This window comes from Chaetura pelagica, unplaced genomic scaffold (assembly GCF_000747805.2).
Source record: "Chaetura pelagica isolate M959 unplaced genomic scaffold, ChaPel_1.0 scaffold132, whole genome shotgun sequence".
Taxonomy (NCBI): Eukaryota; Metazoa; Chordata; class Aves; order Apodiformes; family Apodidae; genus Chaetura; species Chaetura pelagica.
The window spans coordinates 2,065,859-2,084,581 of record NW_009952709.1 but is presented as its reverse complement, the minus strand read 5'-3'; the positions used below and the strand labels follow the sequence as shown (position 1 = coordinate 2,084,581).

Genomic DNA, 18,723 nt, shown 5'->3' with positions numbered 1-18,723 from the left:
GGACAGAGGTTTTCACTCCTTCCAAACCAGCCTTTCCATCACCTGCTCTGATAATGTCAAGCAGGCATTCAAAAATAATTAAAAGGAGATCAAAGTTCTTTTTAATGTCATTTTAATTTGCACTTTCACAGTGGCAAACAAGGTGACCTATTCAGAGACCATCATGTTTCGTGCAGGGTAGAAAGATCTCCAGCTGCTCCTGCTCTGGGCACTTGTGATATTGCCAACAGGCCTCTGAGAAATGACAGAGGAATCCTGCAGCCCTGAGCCTCCAAAGCATAATTACAGCAATTTTACCTTCCAGGCAGCTTACAAGAACATAAACCTCATTTCATTGTTTCTTGTGATGCCCAATAAATTGATTATTATTATCTGAGGCTTATTTGCTGCAGTCAGTGATCACCAGTGCATAGGCATCGTGTGACACTAGTAGTGAATGCAGAGCTTGGCTTCTTGGGTTGGTTTTTAACCCTTCTGAGTACTTGGAGTTGTGGGCCATCCCACATGGACGTGGTTGGGATGTCTGGGGAGTGGAAGAACTGCCTGAATCCCCTGGTTCTGTGAAGGTTGTTCCTTTAATGCCTGCTTGCTTAGCACTGTGTTTTAGAACTCACTGATCCAGAGGCTACAAGCCTGTCCCCTTCCCAATGGGGTCTCAGGTAGCTGAAACATGCAAGAGAAGGATGTGCCTAACATCAACCTCAAAGTTAGTGTGGTAAATGATTCCTTGCTCTCTGGGTCTGCTTAGATATAAACAAACAGCCTCAGGAACAGCACACAAAAAAGCACCTACAGCAGCAAAGGCAGATGCTGGGTGATGCCATGGGCTTCTGCTCTGCTTTTCTGTCCTGCAAGCAGCTTTAATGTTAACTTCTGTAGCAGCTGAGCCAAGAGAGAGAAGATGGGAAGTGTAATGTCACCAGGATGTCTCCCTAGGAAAAAGGGGGAGGCAAAGACTCAGAGGCATCTGCATTTTATGTTAGATCTAAGGCTCCTGAAGGGGAAGGGCTGATGGCAGCGACAGCACAGATCTGGCAAGTGATCCTTTTGGTTTCAGAGACAGATCTGATGGTGTGTGGTGGAGCAGGCTGGAGTGCTGGACCTCCCGTGGTGGTGAGGGCCCCACTGCAGGCTGAGCAGGGTGCTCCATGGGTGCTGCAAGCTGAGCTGAGCAAACTAGTATCATGTGTAAATTGCACCTCCAGAGAGCATCTGTGGGGACGTGGGGTTAGTTGTTACCCTGGAGTCAGGAGCAGGTTATATTTGCTGCTTTGCCACTGAATTCCCTCCGTGAGCAAGTTACTCAGTCATCTGTTTCCCTTCATTATGCCAGCAAATCACAATCAACCTTAATGAAATCAAGTGGCATTATACTGATGTGAAAGATTGGAATGAAGTCCTTGGTCCCTCCTCTCCTCACATGGCAGGGGTGATGGTTCTCAGTGTGGCTGTTGGCTTGTTCATCAGGGTTAGTATTGTTAGGGCATCCTTGACTTCTTGGAGCAGAAATGTTTTTTAGTGAGTTCCTTGTAAATAAACAGTTTTACCTCCATAGAGAAATGACTAAGATAACCCAAAGGATAAAAGCCTGTCTTTCCTTCCAGTGTTTAGCAGAAGAAAACAAAAGCATTAGTGAGCAGCATAGCTGGGGAGTTTAAATGTCTTTTACTCAGCTCCTCTGTCCTCAGGGAAAGATGATGGATTTTCTTGACAACTTCCTCAACGCCATGTCTGCTCAGAGAGTGATTTGTCTCTAAATCCCATCTCCTAAACTGACAATGCATCTTCTCAAATGCTTTGGCTTTGTTTCTTTTGACTGGGTGCTCTGTGAATGCTCCCTGTCATGGGCTGCCAAGTGCTTAGCAAATACAGGTGAAACAGGGACCTGAGAAGCTCTGATCATGCCAACTTCTTGTTGCTGGGCTCAGAAACTGTGTCTGAGCTTCTCAGGGTGGGATGTGCTGGCAGGGAAGAGCTTCTGCTTTGTGCAGGCCCTGATTGGGTGCCCTTGGTGTTCAGTCAAGAGTCCTGTTCATCTCCTTCAACTGATTCTTCCAAATTTAGTTTTTCCACCAAATAACTAACCATATCTAGGCAATATGGGTTTGTGGGTGGTTCTCATGGTACTTCTCAGCATTGTTTGGTATGGAGGTGAAAGGGGAAACAAGAGGAAGCAGGGAGGAGATTCCCCTCGTGCACCTTGATACCCCAAAACACGTCAACAGCTTTCCAGGCTTCTATGGAAATAAAACATTTTCTGCTCTTTTTAACATAGTCCTGGACCTGCCTGAGGGATGCAGTGACAACATAGAGGGGGTGGGTGGTGACCAAGCCCTTGTCTTGAAGAGGGCATAGGGAGTGTCAGCCATGGAGGGGTTAGGGAGAAGGCTCCAGAGCTAAGATTTTGTGACCTTTCCAGGTGAAAGGGACATGGGTTTCCTGGTGTCTTGGGGCTAATGTGTGCAATCACCACAATTATGCATCGATTTGCATTTATCTGCATAAATGCCACTACTTAAAAGCCAAACTGCTGTCACCTTTGCCTTGGGAGAGCAGGAGAGGCTGGACTGTGCCTCCTGTAATTCCCATCCCCGTTTGCCTTCCTGACAGGGAGGCTATTTCCCACCCTTCTTCCCCCTGTGCTGTGGTACCCACTGCTTTCCCCTCTGGTTCCTCTGACCTAGAACCCCATTTGAAGTGTCTCCACCTCCCTTCTATTTATTTCTGTCTCCAAATGCCTCTCTCACCTTTTTCCTGGGCTGCTTTTCCTCATCCCTTCCTGCCCCAGCAGCACATCCTTCCCCACACAAGTTATGAACAGATGTCAGTGCAGATGAGTCTCTTGGTTTCTCTGCCCAGGAGCAGCTCCCTGGTCTTTGTCAGGCAAGATGGACAGGGGATACACTTGATCCAAAGCCTCTTATTTATGGTTTGGAGCAGGGGACAATCTCTCCCTACACATTTGGACAACACCTGGCAAACTTGCCTTAACCAAGATGGGTAGTGGGAGCTGCAATAACCTTATAGTTTTCCTGCCTGCAGAGGATCCCTGGAGCCAGGTCCTGGGGATAGGCAGGTGATGCCTCTTCCTGCTGTCATCTGCTCTGTCCTTGCAGCTGACAGAAGAACCATTCAGCAGATAGAGCTCAATCCACCTCCCTGACAAAGTCCTTGCAGTCCAGCCTGTTCCCCCCCAACTGCAGACACAGGGAGCCTCATGGTCCCCCTGCCATTTGCTCTCTCTAGCTGAGCCCACAAGCTTAAAAATACCTGGATCCAGCAGGGACATCCCAGGGCAGGAAATAGTGCTTGGCCAAACTTCTCTCCATGATGCTGTAAAAGCTCCCTCTGCCTCCCTTCTGTGGTATCTCCACATTTCTTTTCCCCATATGCAGCTTTTTTTCCCCCAAGCCTGTGCCTTATTTTGGAGGACTTAGTGCAAAATTGCTGGGCACTTGGCTGATTGGTAACCCCCACCCTGACCTTTGCAGCTTCCAAATGGGAGCCAGCACTTGGATGCCCATTACCAGCCCAGCCCAAGAAGCCCAACAGCTCTGGCAGGTCTGTTTATTGCCAGGAAGGTAGCAGGTTGTGTCTGGAGGAAGGGGGAGGTTGGCTTGGAGTTAATGCTTCTTGTATCAAACTGCGACCTCCCCACTAAGGGAATGAATTGCAATAGATTGCTCACTTCATTAGCAGGGAAGGTAAGTGAGTGGGCTGGATCTCTAGGAGACACACACTTTATTTAGGCTGCCAGAAGAATTCTGGTGATGAATTGCTGCTGGTTCCTGACATCTGTGTTCCTAGTGGGGCCATTTTTGGAGGCCTGAAAGGTGCTTTGACTTTGCTGTCAACCTCTTGGCACCCCCAAGAAGGGGAAAAATCTGCAGGAAAACCTTCAGTAATGTGAGACCTGCTGGGCAGGGGGGGTCAGGAGGAGAGGCAGCTTTCAGTCTTAGCAAAGAACATGCTGCACTGTGTGTTGTTTTGGGGCTTTGTTTTTCCAAAAGGTGATAAATGTGGGTCCTGGAAATGCACCTTTTTTTAAATTGTTATTTTAAGCAATCTACTTCACACTCAAAGGACTTGAGAGATAATTAAATAGTGTGTTGTCAGGGGATCAATGGCCTCATGGAATCAATCTTCCCTTCTCTCTGGCATGTGTTTCTTCTAATAACATTTCTAAGCAATTGGTGATTCTTTCCCTGCTAAATGTTTTGGCACCAATCCCCAGATTCAACTAAATGATTTCCTTCAGCTTTTCTTCTAGCAGGTGTGCTTGCCCACTGTGGTGCCAGCATTAAACCTTTCATACCACAGTCGTCATGTGCATTATAGATGGGGCAAAGCCAAATTGTTATGAGTCTGGAACAAAACACAGCAGCACTGAACAACATGTAGCAAGTCCCTGAAACAGCTTGAGAAAGGAAATGGAGGTTCAGTCTGTGCTGCCTGATGGGCAGGGGATTAAGAAGGTGGAATTATTTTATTTAATGGTCCACTGCAAATGGGTTAGGTTCTGAATGCCTGTCAAATCACAGGTTTTCCCAAAGAGCTTGTAGGGTGAGTTATGCTGTTGCTTTTGTGGTGGCATCTCTGCAATCACTGGAAACAAGACAAGGAAGATGGGAAGTACTGGATCCAGTTCTGGAGCCCCTCAACACAGAAAGGACAATGAACTCTTGGAGCAAGTCCAGAGGAGGCCGTGAAGATGATCCCAGGGCTGGAGCAGCTCTGCTCTGGTGCCAGGCTGGGAGAGTTGGGGTGTTCAGCCTGGAGCAGAGAAGGCTCCAGGGAGACCTTAGAGCAGCTTCCAGTGCCTGAAGGGGCTCCAGGAAAGCTGGGAGGGACTTGGGACAAGGGTGTGTAGTGATAGGAAGAGGGGTAATGGTTTTATACTGGAAGAGGAGAGATTTAAGGTGCACCCTGCTTGGCTACACCACTTCCAGGCCATCTCCCAGCAAGTCCTGTTCCAGAGGTCTCTTCTATAACACTGGGTCCATAGTTTTTCCTCTCTTTCTCCCAAGGGTGACAGATTCCATCTCTCCAGGTGCCAGGAGGGGCACACTGAGAAACAAGAAGATGAACAGATGCACCAGCCTTGGTAAAGCCAGACAAAAATATCCTAGGGGGGACCCACAACATTTCTTCCCAGGCAGGGAAAGGGGCAGTAACTGCTCCCTGGGAGCTCCCCAAAACAGCTGTCAGTGATTCCTGCCTCTGGAGGTACCACAGAAGCTTTTCTCCCTTGGCTCACCTGATGCCTCATCACTTCACAGCTCTGTTTGCCAAGTGCTCTGTTGAGGTGTAGCTCAGTGCCTGGCTGTACCCAGGGTTGACAGGCCTGTGCCAGATCTCCTGCCCATGCCTGCTGTGCTTCCTTATGGAGCGTGTGTGGTGCTGCCATCTGAGGGAAAATGCTGCTTCTCTTCCCATCTCACAGGAGCATAGAACCCCAGGGGTTGGAAGGGACCTGGAAAGCTCACCCAGCCCAACCCCCCTGCCAGAGCAGGGTCACCCAGAGCACATCACACAGGAACGTGGCCAGGGGGGTTGGAATGTCTCCAGAGAAGGAGACTCCACAGCCTCTCTGGGCAGCCTGGCCCAGGGCTCTGTCACCCTCACAGCAGAGAAGTTCTTCCTGAGATTCACATGGAACCTCCTGTGCTCCAGTTTGCACCCACTGCCCCTTGTCCTGTCACTGGACATCACTGCACAAAGCCTGGCTCCCTCCTCCTGACACTGCCCTGAACGTGTTTGTAACCAGGGATGAGGTGGCCCCTCAGTCTCCTCTTCTCCAAGCCCAACAGACCCAGCTCCCTCAGCCTTTCCTCAGCAGGGAGATGTTCCACTCCCTTCATCATCTCTGTGGCTCTGCCCTGGGCTCTCTCAAGCAGTTCCCTGTCCTGGAACTGAGGAGCCCAGAACTGGGCACAACATTCCAGATGCAGCCTCACCAAGGTTCAAATAGCTGGTGAACCAAATGAACCAAGGAAGCTCAAATGTTGGAACAAAATTGACTTCAGTGGTCACTGGGTTGGGGAAGCAGCTTGTGGGGACCATCCTGTGGTTTTGACAAGGCTGTGGTGGTCAGAAGGAGGACATGGGTGGTGCTGAGCCAGCCTTGTGGTCCTCAACCTCCATCCATTCTCCAGACAGGAGCTGTGCTCCAGGTGTGCTTGTGCTGGAGCTACAAGCAGAGATTCCTGGGGCTGTTTGTGCTCACAGTCCAAGAGGGATTTACCCCCTGAGCTGCTATCCTGGCTTTATCCTGGAAGTGAGAAAAGTAAAGAAACTATTGAAATTCTTGGAAGCTCACGAGTCAAAAATCTATTCTTAGAAGCAGACTCAGATTACAAATAGATTCAGTTTACAAATGGGCTGCATTTCAGACCTGTGCTTAAACCTGCTCTAGGCAGAGGCTTAAATGCTTGCTCATCTGGGCACGTGCTGGGGCAGGGCTGTGGGAGATGGTCTTCTGGATAAAGACAAGCAGTCTTGCTCTTCCTCTCTTAAATGGTCCCTCAGTGGTGTTAAACAGCTACAGTTTTTTACCAGGTGTGTGTGTCTGGTGCCTGCAATGGGGTGTGACACGTCTGTGTGGGGTGTCCACACGTGTCCTGCCTGGTTTGGGGATGTCCAGCAGCCTCCAGCTCTTCCACTAGCTCAAAGCTGGGGGGAAGGGTTTGCTTGGGCCATGGGCCTTAGTTGTGTCCTGGGTTGTGAAGCTGATGCAGAGGGGGTGGGAGCTGTGCATGCAGGAGGTGCCGTTGCTGCTGAGGGGCAGGTGGGAGCCAGTGGGGCTGAGGTGGAGCCTGATTTGTGCAGAGCAGTGCTGGGGAGAGGGTGAGGGGTTGTGGTGGGAGCATGGGGGCTCAGCCTCGTGCAGGGGCAGTGTCACTGAGCAGAGGTGCCAAGAGAGAGGGGCTCTCACCAGCTTCTCAGGGGTCACCTTGGACAAGGTGTTTTCTGCCTCGCTTCTCTGCTTGCTCTTTCTCATTGGTGTTTCTTGAGGGGAGCACCATCTCTCTGCATGTGTTTAGCACCTGGCACGAGGGCAGGTAACTGGATTCCCCACCTACTGAGGTCGGTGTGACTGGTTTACCAGTGTTGAGCTGCATGGATGGTCCCACTCTGCCTCACAGTGGTCAGGTAGGTCCCCTGTGTGTGCCACTGTCCTCCTCCACCTGTGATCACCCAAAAGGTGCAGTCTGTGCCTTGTGGTGCAGGTCACCTGCCTGTGGAGGTGGCTTGGTGGCCAGCAGAGCTGTGTCCTGCAGGGCTCCTAAGCAGGGGAGTCCTCTGGTGGCTGCTGCTCCAGTCCTGCACCAGCCATGGGGTTGTGCTGGGGGAGAATCACTCTGCTGGCTGGGAAGCTGCTTCACTTCCTCAGTCCTTGAAAAGCCTCAGTAAATGTGTGAAGGGCTACACAGAGTGTCACCAGCCTGCCCACAGCAGCTCTGCCTTCTGCTAGGGGAGGCTGTCACCAGCAAGACCCTGATGGGCACCACCAGCATCTTCTCTTCACTCCCTCCTCTCGTCTCTTCCTGCAGGGAGGCTGCTGGGGAGCCCTGGCCCAGCTTGTTGCCTGAGCCAGGAGCTGTTCTCCTTGCCTCCAGGCTCTCTGCTGTCACCTTCATGCATAAAACATCTCCCTGTTGACTGAGATCCCATCTCCTGGTGGCCTTGTCAAGGGAGCTGCAGGGGGATGTAAAAAGTGCCTTGTAAATCTCCGGCCTCTCATCCCTGGAAACTTGATTGTGCCTCCAAAGAGCAGCTCTGCTGCTGCTCCTGCTCTTCCAGGGATGACATTTAGCTGAGGCAGGATGGGAGCAGCACTTTGCCTGCTGCTGCAACAAGCCCTGCCTGGCCTCAGGGCAGGCTGTGGACACTGCCTGGTGCCCAGTGTGGAGATGGGGGCCCTGCCTGTGCTCACTTGCTTCTCCTGAGCCTGGAGTTACTCCTGTGTGGTAGAAACCCCAGAGGCTTGTCTTTGGATCCCATTCCTTTGCCAGGTGGATGGTCTGAGATTGTGTGAGGGCTGTTCCCCACCTCCCAGGTAGCTCCAGATGGGACGAGCAGCTTTCCTTCCACCCCCAGCTCATTGCCATGGAGCCCAGATCCCCATGGACCTGTCTGCCTGGCAGCTTATGGAGGGGATTGGGCTTGGGAAGCTGAGCTGTGCCCTGAACCATGGATGGACCCCTGTGCTGTGGTGCCCATTTGAGGGTGGTACTCTGGGGTGGGCAGCAGGCTCAAAGAGCTCCATCATCCCAATGACACTTGGCTGAGCAGGACTGGAGAGCACCCCTGCCAGCCAGGCTGGGCTCCATGTGCTCCAGGGAGAGAGGAGATTGTGGCAGGGGGTGTGTTTAAGGGACCTGGGGAGCTAAGGGGACAGGAGCTGGAGATGAGGAGGAACCCAAGATGTTGAAGTTGTCTGCAGTTGCTCTGATGGGGCTCTTGGTTTTGCAGCCCTTGTTTAAGTTCTCCAGGCACGTGATGACCTTGGGAGCATGTGACAAATTTGCAGCCAAATGTGATGGAGATGCTGAACTGGGAATTGGTGAGCTGGATTCTCTTGAGCTCTGGCAGGGAGGGACAGGAACATCACCAGGTCCGAGCTGGGACCCAGCCAACCCAACATTACTGATGACATTACCCTAATTGCTGCTGGTGTTTGTTGTTCCTGCTCACAAGCTTTGCTCAGCAGCTTCTGTGCTCCATGGGGAGAGGAAGGAGACCTTGCAGGAGCAGCTCATCAAGAGGAGGTATCTGTGGGAAGAGAAGTGAAAACAACCCCTTTATGAGAGCAGATCCAGAGCATTGATGTTCCTGAGGCCTCAGGAGGGACCAGCACTTACTGGAAGAACACCTATGTGTTCCTTTAAGTTAATTGTAAAACCTGTGTCAGCTTCTTACAGTGTAAACTGGAGAAGCAGAGGAACAGTTGCACAAGTTGCTGTTGAGGAGGGAACAGGAAAAATCCCAGCTCTTCCAGCAGCTTTTCATGCAGCTCAGCCAGTCAGTTGGGGTTGCTCTTTCAACCCCTGAAGCCCTGAGGCTGATTGTCCTTCCCCCTCCCCAGGCAGTAACCCCCTCCTCTCCTTTGCCTCCTCCTCCTGCAGGTCCTGAAAGGCTGCAAGAAGCTGAACCTGTCGGTGCACTCGGTGGGACGGATCCCGGGGGGCTACGTCACCAACCACATCTACACCTGGGTGGACCCCCAGGGCCGCAGCGTGTCCCCCCCCGGGGGGCTGCCCCACCACCAGCACAGCTCCCTGCGCAGGGACAGCGAGAAGAGGAGCCACCTCCAGCTCCTGCAGGAGGGAGATGAGAAGAAGGTGAGCAGGGGGGGATCAGCCTCAGCCCTGGGGGCCTGTCTGGGCTCACCTGTGACCAGGTAGGTGGGAACTCTCTTCCTTTGTGTGATCCTGACCCCTGTTGGGATGTCCTGTGTCACCTTTAGGAGATGTTAGATAGTTGTTTTCTCCCCAGCTCTGTTGCTTCTCCTCTCTCTCCCCTGGAGTCCTGCAAGAACGGGAGGGATTTGCTTTGTTCCCACTTGGCACAAGTACAACCCAAACTGGAGACCAGATGCAGACCTGTCTGGCAGTGAGGGCCATCCCAGGAGCAGTGCTCAAACCAGGAATTCCTTGTAAGGCTTCTCCTGAGCAGGTTGTTGTTTGGGCTGGAGCCTCTTGCCAGCAGGTCAGTAGGGGCTGACATAGATGTCATGCTCAGGAGGACTCATGGACTTGGAGAGCTAGACCTCAGAGTGTGTCATTATCCTTCTTCCTGCAGCTCAGATCTTTCCTCAGGGCTTTCTGTGAGGCTTTGTCAAGTCTCTTAATGGTTTCATCTAAACCAGAAACCTGATTTTTTTTTTCTTCCCAAAAGGCTATAAAAATCAACCTGATGATTTTCCTTCTCCACGTGGGGAGAGGCAGAGTGAGGCAGGAGGGGCCTGAGCAGTGGCTGTGCAAAAAGCCCTGGCCAAGGAAAAAGGTGCAGGGAAGGGAATGGTTTTCATAAGGGTATCCAGGGGAGCTGGTGCTGTTGGTCAGTGGTGGCCACTCCAGCAGGGCCTGGGTCTTGGCCTTTGACAGAGAGGAAGGTCTATGGACACATCTAATTCCCAGTGCTCTTCTCTTACTGGGACCCTGCCCTCCTGTGGAACAGGCAGCACTGGCAGTGAAGCCAGAAGAGGCTTCAAGCTGCAATATCTGATTTTTGGGGATTTGGTGTTTCTTTTTCCTTACCCTTCCCATGCCCAAAAAGATCTAGAGACCTGCAGAGGAGCAGTGCTCAGGTGCCCTTGCAGCAAAGCACAGGCTGGAGGGGCAGCCTCTGCTCTTTCTCTTGGTGGTAATGAGTAGGGAACCTGTTCATCTGGTACAAGCAAGACTTGGTGGTGCCTCACCAGCATTCCTGTGTTGTCCAAGTACTGTCCTGTGAGTGTGAGGGGCACAGACCTGCTTGGACCCTTGACATATTTCCACCTTGGTACCCTGAGATCACTGTGGCTGCCCCCATGGGCTGCCAGAAGTGTCCTCAGTTCCACCCAGAAGGGCTGAGAAGGGATCAGTTAAGCTGGACCCTCCCACCTCAGTCAGAGAGGGGGGGAAAAGATCTAATAGAGAATGAGGGAGTTTGCTGATGAAATATTCATGTGGGCCACAAGGGAGAAGGGACTGTTATTTTTACTTTAAGGAGAAGAGAAAAGCTTCTGGCTTCTGGTGTCCCCTACCACTCAGTGTCACCTTGATACAGCTGGCAGCCACTCTGTGAAGCTGTAGGGAGATGTTTCTCTGCACATCATCTCTTTCCTCCTTGCTATGTATGGATGAGAAATGCTTAGAAGCCCATAACTTCACATCCCTGCCCAGAGCCCTGGGTGGCCCCAGGCAGCCCCTTCCCCTCAGTCCCTAGGGAAATGGGACCACAGGTGCCTTGGATGTCTCTGGGCAGCTTGGCTGGTCATCAGACCAAAGCACCCTCTTCTGGAAGTGTCCAAGGGCAGGTTGGATGGGGCTTGGAGCAACATGGTCTGATGGGAGGTGTCCCTGCCCATGCAGGGGGTTGGAACTAGATGATCTTGAAGGTCCCTTCCAACCCAAGCCATTCCATGGTTCTCTGTGCTGCTCCTGGTCCTGTGCTCATCAGGGCTGGCTCCCAGGGGGGCACAGGAAAATTAATCCAACTGAACTTAGTGAGTTAAAAGAGCTTTAATTACCACAGTTTAATCCTCTTTGGAAAGGAATGAAGCCAAGTTGAGTGAAGGCCACATTAAACTTGGAAAAGCCTTCCTGCTGGGCTTGGGTGCTGCTGCATTCACTCAATCCCAAGGTGTGAAGGGCCCCAGCTCTGAGCTGCCCACTGTGGCTCCTTTCTAGCTGCCCTGGGCTGCAGGACCTTGGCACGCAGAAGTAGCTGCCCTTCTTTTGAGCTGTGCTTCTCTGGTGCCCATGCTGGGAAGCCTCTTCATGGCAGTGCTGCACTTGCAGAGCACTGGGAAGGTTTACCAGCCTTAGGTGGGAGTGTTCAGGGTGCCAGCAGCTTGGGGCTTGCTGGCTTCAGGATCTTTTGCCCAGGTTTGAGGAGTGGTGAAGAGCCTCACACTCCACCTGGCTCTTCCAAAATCAGAGCTTCCTCTTCTATTCCTTGGTGCTGCTTCCCAGCTGGACAGCCCTTTGACTTCTTGTAGTGGAGGATTGTGCTTTGAGCCCAGGGCAGGGGGGTGAAGGCCACTCAGGCAACCTGGGAAGAGTCAATGACCATTGCAGGAACCTTTTGAAAGTCACAGAAATGGGTGTGCAAAGAGCTGGTGCAGAGGGCAACGCTGGCATGGGGAGAACAAGCAGTGCCCAAAGTTGCTGAGAACAGCACCCTGAGCCTCCCCAAACCTGCACTGCCCTGAGCCTGCCTCCAAACCCAGCTCCTCCTCACTGCCCTGCTCCCTGGTGTCAGTGTGCAAGGCTTGGTGACCATGGTGCAACAACCTCCACTCCTGAATTCTCATCTGAAAGACCCACCAAAGAAAATGCTGGTGTTGCTACAACTTTTAAATGACATGGGCCACCCTGACACTTCTGTACCCAGATGCCTGGCTTTGCCAGCTGAAGGGGAAAGCAAGTCCCCACTGTGCCCAAAGGCTGGTTGGCAGTGGGGAGAGCCTGACCTGGCTGGTAGGTTCAAGAGGGGTTATTTGGTGTGACTGCCTGTGTCATTTGTCTGAACATGCTTCAGGGCATCAATTAGCAGAGTGGCTTTGTCCTGACCTGCTGTGCACCATCCAGAGATGGAAACATGTCCTAGAACATGGAAACAACCTGCCTCGAGTTTTTTCTCTTCTTGTTTCTCTCTGTGCGTAGATACAGAGATGTATTTAACTGTGGAAAGTGGGTTATTCTGCTCACAAATATCATGCAAATCAATGAGACACATCCCTGGTTAACTCAACTCAGTCAGCAAATATTGACAGGTACCCCCAAGGGCTATTTGATTTTTAGTTTTACATTCCAAGGGAATGGTTGGAGTCTCGTTGGGGGGGTGTGTCTGTGTGTTTCTCCCTCCCCCAACCCCCCACCTCTCTCTCCTCATTCTAATCGATCTGAATGTCCTGGAATCCATATGCAAAAGCTTTCAAACAAGCAGTGTTTGGGAAGGTGCAGCAGAGATCAGGCTTCATCCCTGCAGCAGGAGGCTGAAGTCATGTAAACCAGGGGGTTTGTTGCTGCCCTGATGCAGCTGAGCCTGGGATGCTGCTGGAGCTGAGCTGGCCCCTCCAGCTTTTGGAAGGTTACACTCAAGGTTGGTGGAAGAATTCATCAGGCAACAAGCCCTGTCTGGCTGCCTTTCCCTCCAGCACGTCTGCTCTGTGTGTGGCAGGAGGGGGTTTGTAGCATAGTTTACCAGGCTGGCTCATCTGCAGGCAGGAGCCCTGGGTATCAAAAGGCTTGAAACGGAACCCGCTGCCCTTGGCGGGTGTGGGATCGTGTAACTGATCCTGCTGGGGGAGCAGGGATCTGGCTGCTGACCTGCCCAGGCACTGGGGTGGGGCTGTGGAGCAGATGGGCTGGCCTGGTGTGCAGCCAGGGTGGCTGTTGTCTCAGTGGCAGTGCTGCAGCATCACTGGTGCGGCGCGGGGGGCAGCCCCTGGCGCTGGCACGTCCCTTGCCTCGGGATCCCTGTCACACATTTTGGTGTGTTCTCTGGGATCCCTTCACTCTTGGCTGGGGAAGAAGCCATTGTGGGGCTCTGGCAATTCCTGGTGACTGTCTGCTGGCTTTGCTTGCACCATCCTGGTCCAGTCAGTGGTTCTGGGCCAAACTGAACAGTTGTGGGTGCCACAGTATAAGGACATCGAGGTGCTGGAGAGGGTACAGAGAAGGGCAACAGGGCTGGGGAAGGGTCTTGAGGAGAAGCCTTATGAGGAGCAGCTGAGGGAGCTGGGGCTCTTTAGTCTGGAGAAGAGGAGGTTGAGGGGAGACCTTATTGGTCCCTAGAGAGGCAAGTGCTGATCTCTTCTCACAAGTAACACAAGGTAGAACAAGAGGAAATGGCCTCAAGTTGTACCAGGGGAGGTTTAGGCAGGAGATTAGGAAAAATTTCTTCACTGGAAGGGTTGTCAAGCACTGACACAGGCTGCCCAGGGCAGTGGTGGATCCACCATCCCTGGACATGTTTAAAAGCCATGTAGATGTGGTGCTGAGGGACATGGTTTAGCACTGGACTTACTAGTTAAGCTAATGGCTGGACTTGATGATTTAAAAGGTCTTCTCCAACTGAAACAATTCTATGATTCTATGGGTCAAAATCCAGTTTGCACCAAGCTTGGGGCAGATGCTTGTGTGGATGAGCAGGGAGTGAGTGTCAAGATCTGGGCCAGCTACTCAGTGTGGACCTGACCTAATGGTGTCTTCATGAGAAGACACAAAAAGTGGTGTTAGAATTGAAGGGAATGGAGGGATGAAGGAGGTGCTGGCAGGTGTGCACTTGTGGTTGTGCAAGTCACTGTAAGTTTCCACACTTCCCAAACCTGTGTTGTCTGTGACAGGTTGAAGAGATGCCCGTAGTTCCCAGGCTTTGCTGTTAGTATTTCCCTGCAGGAAGGGCAGGTTTCCCTGCAGTCATAATCCCTGGATCTGGTGTTTCATCAGAGCCCTGTGCCCACCTTCCCCATGTGCCCTTCATCCCAGTGAAGCAGCCAGTGAAGTTGGTCAGTAATGAGCGAAATGAAGGGCTTGCACTAGTGCCAAGCTGTGGTGAAACATTCTTGGAGCCACCTGCCTCCAGGACAGGCACAGGAACAGGCCACAGTCCCCCAGCACCATCCCACCAGAGAATGTAGCCTCTTTGCTGGAAAGATGGGACCTGCTTCCCATGGTTACCCTGTGCTGCACACCAGTTTGGGTTCTATGATCCAGGGTTAAGCCCTTTGATTTTTCACACCAGTAAAGACCCTTTGTGCTGTGAATTGTCATGGATGTACTTATGGGATCAACAGCTGATTTCATGAAAAACACTTTGGAAACCAGCAAGGACTGAGCTGGGAGGAAGATGAAACGTGCAAAATGCTCTGGAAATGTTGGGCTGCTAATTCTCTGAGCAATGCCATTTCATCTGCTGAGTTGTTGCTCTCATGTGCTTATTACCAGGGGAGCAGCTTATTCCTTTCAACTTTTGGGCAGCAGAAAGAAGAAAATATATGTAAAGAAGAGAAGTGTGAATGTCTCCTGCTTCAAGCAGTTGTGTGTTAAAAAGTAGCTATAATTAGTATTATTTTAAAAGAAGCTATATCTATGATAACATTGCATGGCTTTAATGCTTGAGATGCTAACAGTGACTACTTGAGCATGAAGGATAAAAGATGCAGGAGAGATAAGGAAGGATTTCTTCCTATTAGGCTGTAATGACATTTTCAGTGCTCAGTGATACATCTCCCCACGTCTCTCACTGTTTCTTTGCTCTGACCTTGCTGGGATTTGCTTTGGTTTGCAGCTAGAAGCCTCTCCTGAGCTCCTCAGGGGTTGTGGTCAGCTCCCTGCTTGCCTGCAGGTCTCCTGTGGTGGCTGCAGTGTGACATGAGCCTCTCAGTTCCCTGGGGATTGAAGGTACCCTCCTGCCTTGGGTGGTCTGTAGCACTGTCCCAGCAGATATACCCCAAAACATCCCTTGGGCTGGGACTCAGATCAGCTCACCCCGTGCTGAGGGGCAGCAGTGCCACCTCTGCAGTATTTCAAGCCCTTTAAGCAGGAAGAGCATCCCAAAGTGGGTAACTGTGCCCTGTGGGTTGAGCACAGCCCGTGGGGAGGTGGCCTGGGCAGCCTTGCTGGGCTGAGCCTTGGCAGGGGACTTGGTTTAGAGTCTGTCCTGCATTGCTTCTATCATTGCCTGTCCCTCTGCTCCAAGTGCCACCTCCCAGCTGTGGGAGCTGCTCCCTGCCCCAGCACACACCTCCTGCAAGACCCTGTTTGCCAGTCAGTGCCCCACGGGTGCCTGTGGTGCAGCAATTGGAGCTGTGGGGATGCTGAGCACACCTGGGGGTGGCTGCTGGGGGGGCTGTGAAAGCCAAGTCCCCTGCAGGGCCCTACAGAGGAAGGGGGGTTGGTGTTGGGGCAGCCCCCGTGGATCCAGCTCCCAGAACCTCAGCTGTGGGTCATGGACTGCCTCTGTGTTCCTGTGAACCTCCACGTCTGCAGGATGTCTAGACAGCAGCCAGTGGGGCTTCCTGGGGAAGCAGGAGGAGGATGAGCCCCACGAGCCTCCTCAAGTGTTGTTTTTGTTGCAGGGAAGCAATAATGACATGGCAATAGCTGTCAGCACAGGTGACACCTCCCCAGCCACTCAGCTGCTGTGCTGCTCAGCCTGATGCAGAGCAATTCTTGTCTGGAAGTGCTTTTCCTAATGGTAAAATTGAATCTGTCAACAGGTAATTTCATAAACCCTGAGAAAGGAATTTCCATGCAGGGATCAGCTCAGAGCAAAAGCCGCACTCATGGTGGCATGTCTTTTTTTTCCCCTCCATCCCCTGCTAGAGGAGGCAGCAGGGGTTTCAGCATTAAATTGAGATTAAAATGGGGACCTTGATCTTCCAAATGTTTCTGGGTTGTACACACAGGGGTAGCCTGGGGCTGGACACAGCTTGGGGAGGCACAGGGGAGGAGGTGGGGACTGCAGTGCCTGTGCTGCCATCAGCCCTGCTCAGCAAGGTCTGGGGGGGTTCCCTTGCCTGGATGTCGTGGAATCATCATGATTGGAAAGGGACCTCGAAGAGCATCAAGTCCAACCAGAACCTAAATCCCCCTCTCATAACCTAATTTACCTGTTTAGTGCTTAAATGTCCTCAGTTCTCCCCTTCTGGTTCAGGATGGTGTTAGGAGAGCTGTGCAATTAGCAGGATGGAGTGATCCCAGCTCTCCCTGAGGTTGCAGCTTCTCACTCTGAGCTTCAGCCTGGCAGCAGAATAGGGGAAGAGTTGAGGAGGGAGGAAACACCCAGTGGAAATGTCCTCAAAATGCCCTCTTCTGGGACAAGAATTGCTTGGTAGTGTTAATCATGTTTACAAAGCTGCTGACCTGAGTGCAGAATAGCCCAGGCAGAAGGGCTTGGTCCAGAAAATGGTGTGTTGGGGTCTGTTCCCAGTGAGGCCCAGTGCTTTCCATCATGGCAGGATCACATCACAGTGGTGGGAACCACTGGAAACAACAGCCTGGTCATGGTGGTCGTGGTTAGTTCCTTCTAGTGGGGGGTGTCCCTGCCCATGGCATGGGGTTGGATCTTTAAGGTCCCTTCCAACCCAAACCAGCCTGTGGTTCCTTGGACAGCACAGCTTGGCTTGTGCTTCCCTGTCATCCCACAGGTTCCCTCCCACCTACAGAGATGTCCTGGGGAGGATGGCAGTGGGGGGAACAGTGCTGTGTTTGGGGCAGCCAACCCCACCTAACACCATCCCTCCTCTCTGCCCAGCACTGGAGACATCCTCTCCAGGCAGGAGGCCCTTGGGACAGAGTGTGCAAAACAACCTCCCCTCTTATCCCTGAGCCCTTCAACAGGGACTGACTCAGCCTGGCAATCAGCTTCTCTCTGCTCCTGAAGCCTTTCTCCCCTCCCCACTCTGATCACACTGAGCTCCCTGCATTCCAGCACTCCCTTTTCTTGCTCAGCTCTTCCCTAAATCTGCAGTTGGTCAGGAAGATGAATTCTTCAGGAGAGGTTCTTTCTCTGCCTCCTGCTGCTGCCACGTTCCTCCCAGCAGCCTCAGGTGCTGGTGCCACTTCCTTGGGCTTTATTCAGAGAGGTGTGGGTACTAATTGATTAAGAAATCAATGCAGTTAAGCCCTCAACAACCCAACTTTCTGGGATTGCCAGCAGCAACACATTTTTAAGTAGTGCTCAGATTTGCTGGGTTTTTTTCCCCACTCAGCTTGGGGTTGCAGGAAGGTCTGTCAGGCCCTTGTTGCTGGGGGCTGTGTTCATTGCTTTCTGCTTCTTCAAGGCTGGGTTTGCCTGCTACGTGTGTAAACAAACCAGCTCACACAGCAGCACCTCAGGTTGACATGGAGAGGGAGTATCTCTTACTCCATCTGATGATAGCAGAGTGGGGAGAGCAGCTTCTCAGCTTACCAGCCCATGGGGATAGTGTTAAAGGGAGATGGAAATGTCTTCAGGCAGAGCTACCCCTTGTGCTGTGAGTTTCTCTGAAGTCCTGACACACAAATTGGTTGGTTAGGGACTCACCAGTCCTTTTGGGCCCTGGGCTGTGGTTGCATGCACTTTGCTGCATCTCTTCTGCTTGTGTTTTTCCCAAAGTTGGGGATTTTTTAAGCAAGGAGTGGCCCCAGAGTGGGGAGGAAGTTACGGTAGAAGGGACACCCTGAGTGTCATGAGACAAATGGGGAGGAAAAGGGAAGGACTTCTGAAAAGTTGAATAGTTTTCTGGTTTTAGTAAAACCCAGTGAAGTGTCCTATAAAGTAATCATTCAGTGTCCAGAGTGATTAAACTGCCCTTGATTTGGACAGGCAAGTGCTCTGCTGGCTGGGTGTGATGCCCCCTCTCCACCTGAAGTGTGAAGGTCTCTTTGTGGTTCCTTTAGGATGTTCCAACCCTAGAATTGTTTCCAGCACTTCAGAGCAGGGGGGGTGACTAACCCAGGGAAGGTCAGTTCTGTGCAGCCTCATACAGGGATGCTGGTACAGGTGGTTCATACCTTGAAGCTCTCACCCTCCAGCTTTCCATGGTCCAGAACCTGCCTGCTTTGGTCCTGCATCCATGGGATCACCCCAGCTCCAGCTCCCACATCCATAAAACATACAGGTGATGAAGCATGAATGCAGGTGCAAGCCAATTGTGATACCAGTATAGAAAAGCAGGAGCTGCTTGGGCATCCATTTCTTAAAGTATAATACTTGGCAGTGCATGGTCCTTAAGCAATTCATGTCCTGCTGCTGATCCCTGTCTCACTATCAAGACACAAAGTGTGTTCTCAATACCAGCCTAATGCTGAATTCCCTGCATGCTGCTGTGTCCTCTAGACAGGCAGGTTAATTAGTGACTTGAAGCTGGAAATGACTTTTCCATCCAGGTAAGTGTTCAGGCTTTTGATTTGACTGGGATGAAGAGTTTGAAATGTAAAAGCCATTCACAAACAGGCTGTTCCTGGTGGTTCTATCAGCGTGAAGCACATTTTGGCTTTTTCTCATTTGTTTTTTATTCCTGCT

At 51.8% G+C, this 18,723-nt stretch overlaps 1 protein-coding gene across 1 annotated transcript in view; it reads left to right on the top strand.

The window, feature by feature from the left end:
- The first annotated feature begins 8,542 nt into the window (after positions 1–8,542).
- Positions 8,543–18,723, top strand: part of DFNB31 (deafness, autosomal recessive 31) — a 41,404-nt gene continuing 31,223 nt past the window's right edge. The window contains exons 1-2 of the mRNA XM_009994353.1: positions 8,543–8,566; positions 9,129–9,344. Of these exons, the coding sequence (XP_009992655.1) occupies positions 8,543–8,566; positions 9,129–9,344 (240 nt within the window). The remainder of the gene's footprint in view (positions 8,567–9,128; positions 9,345–18,723) is intronic.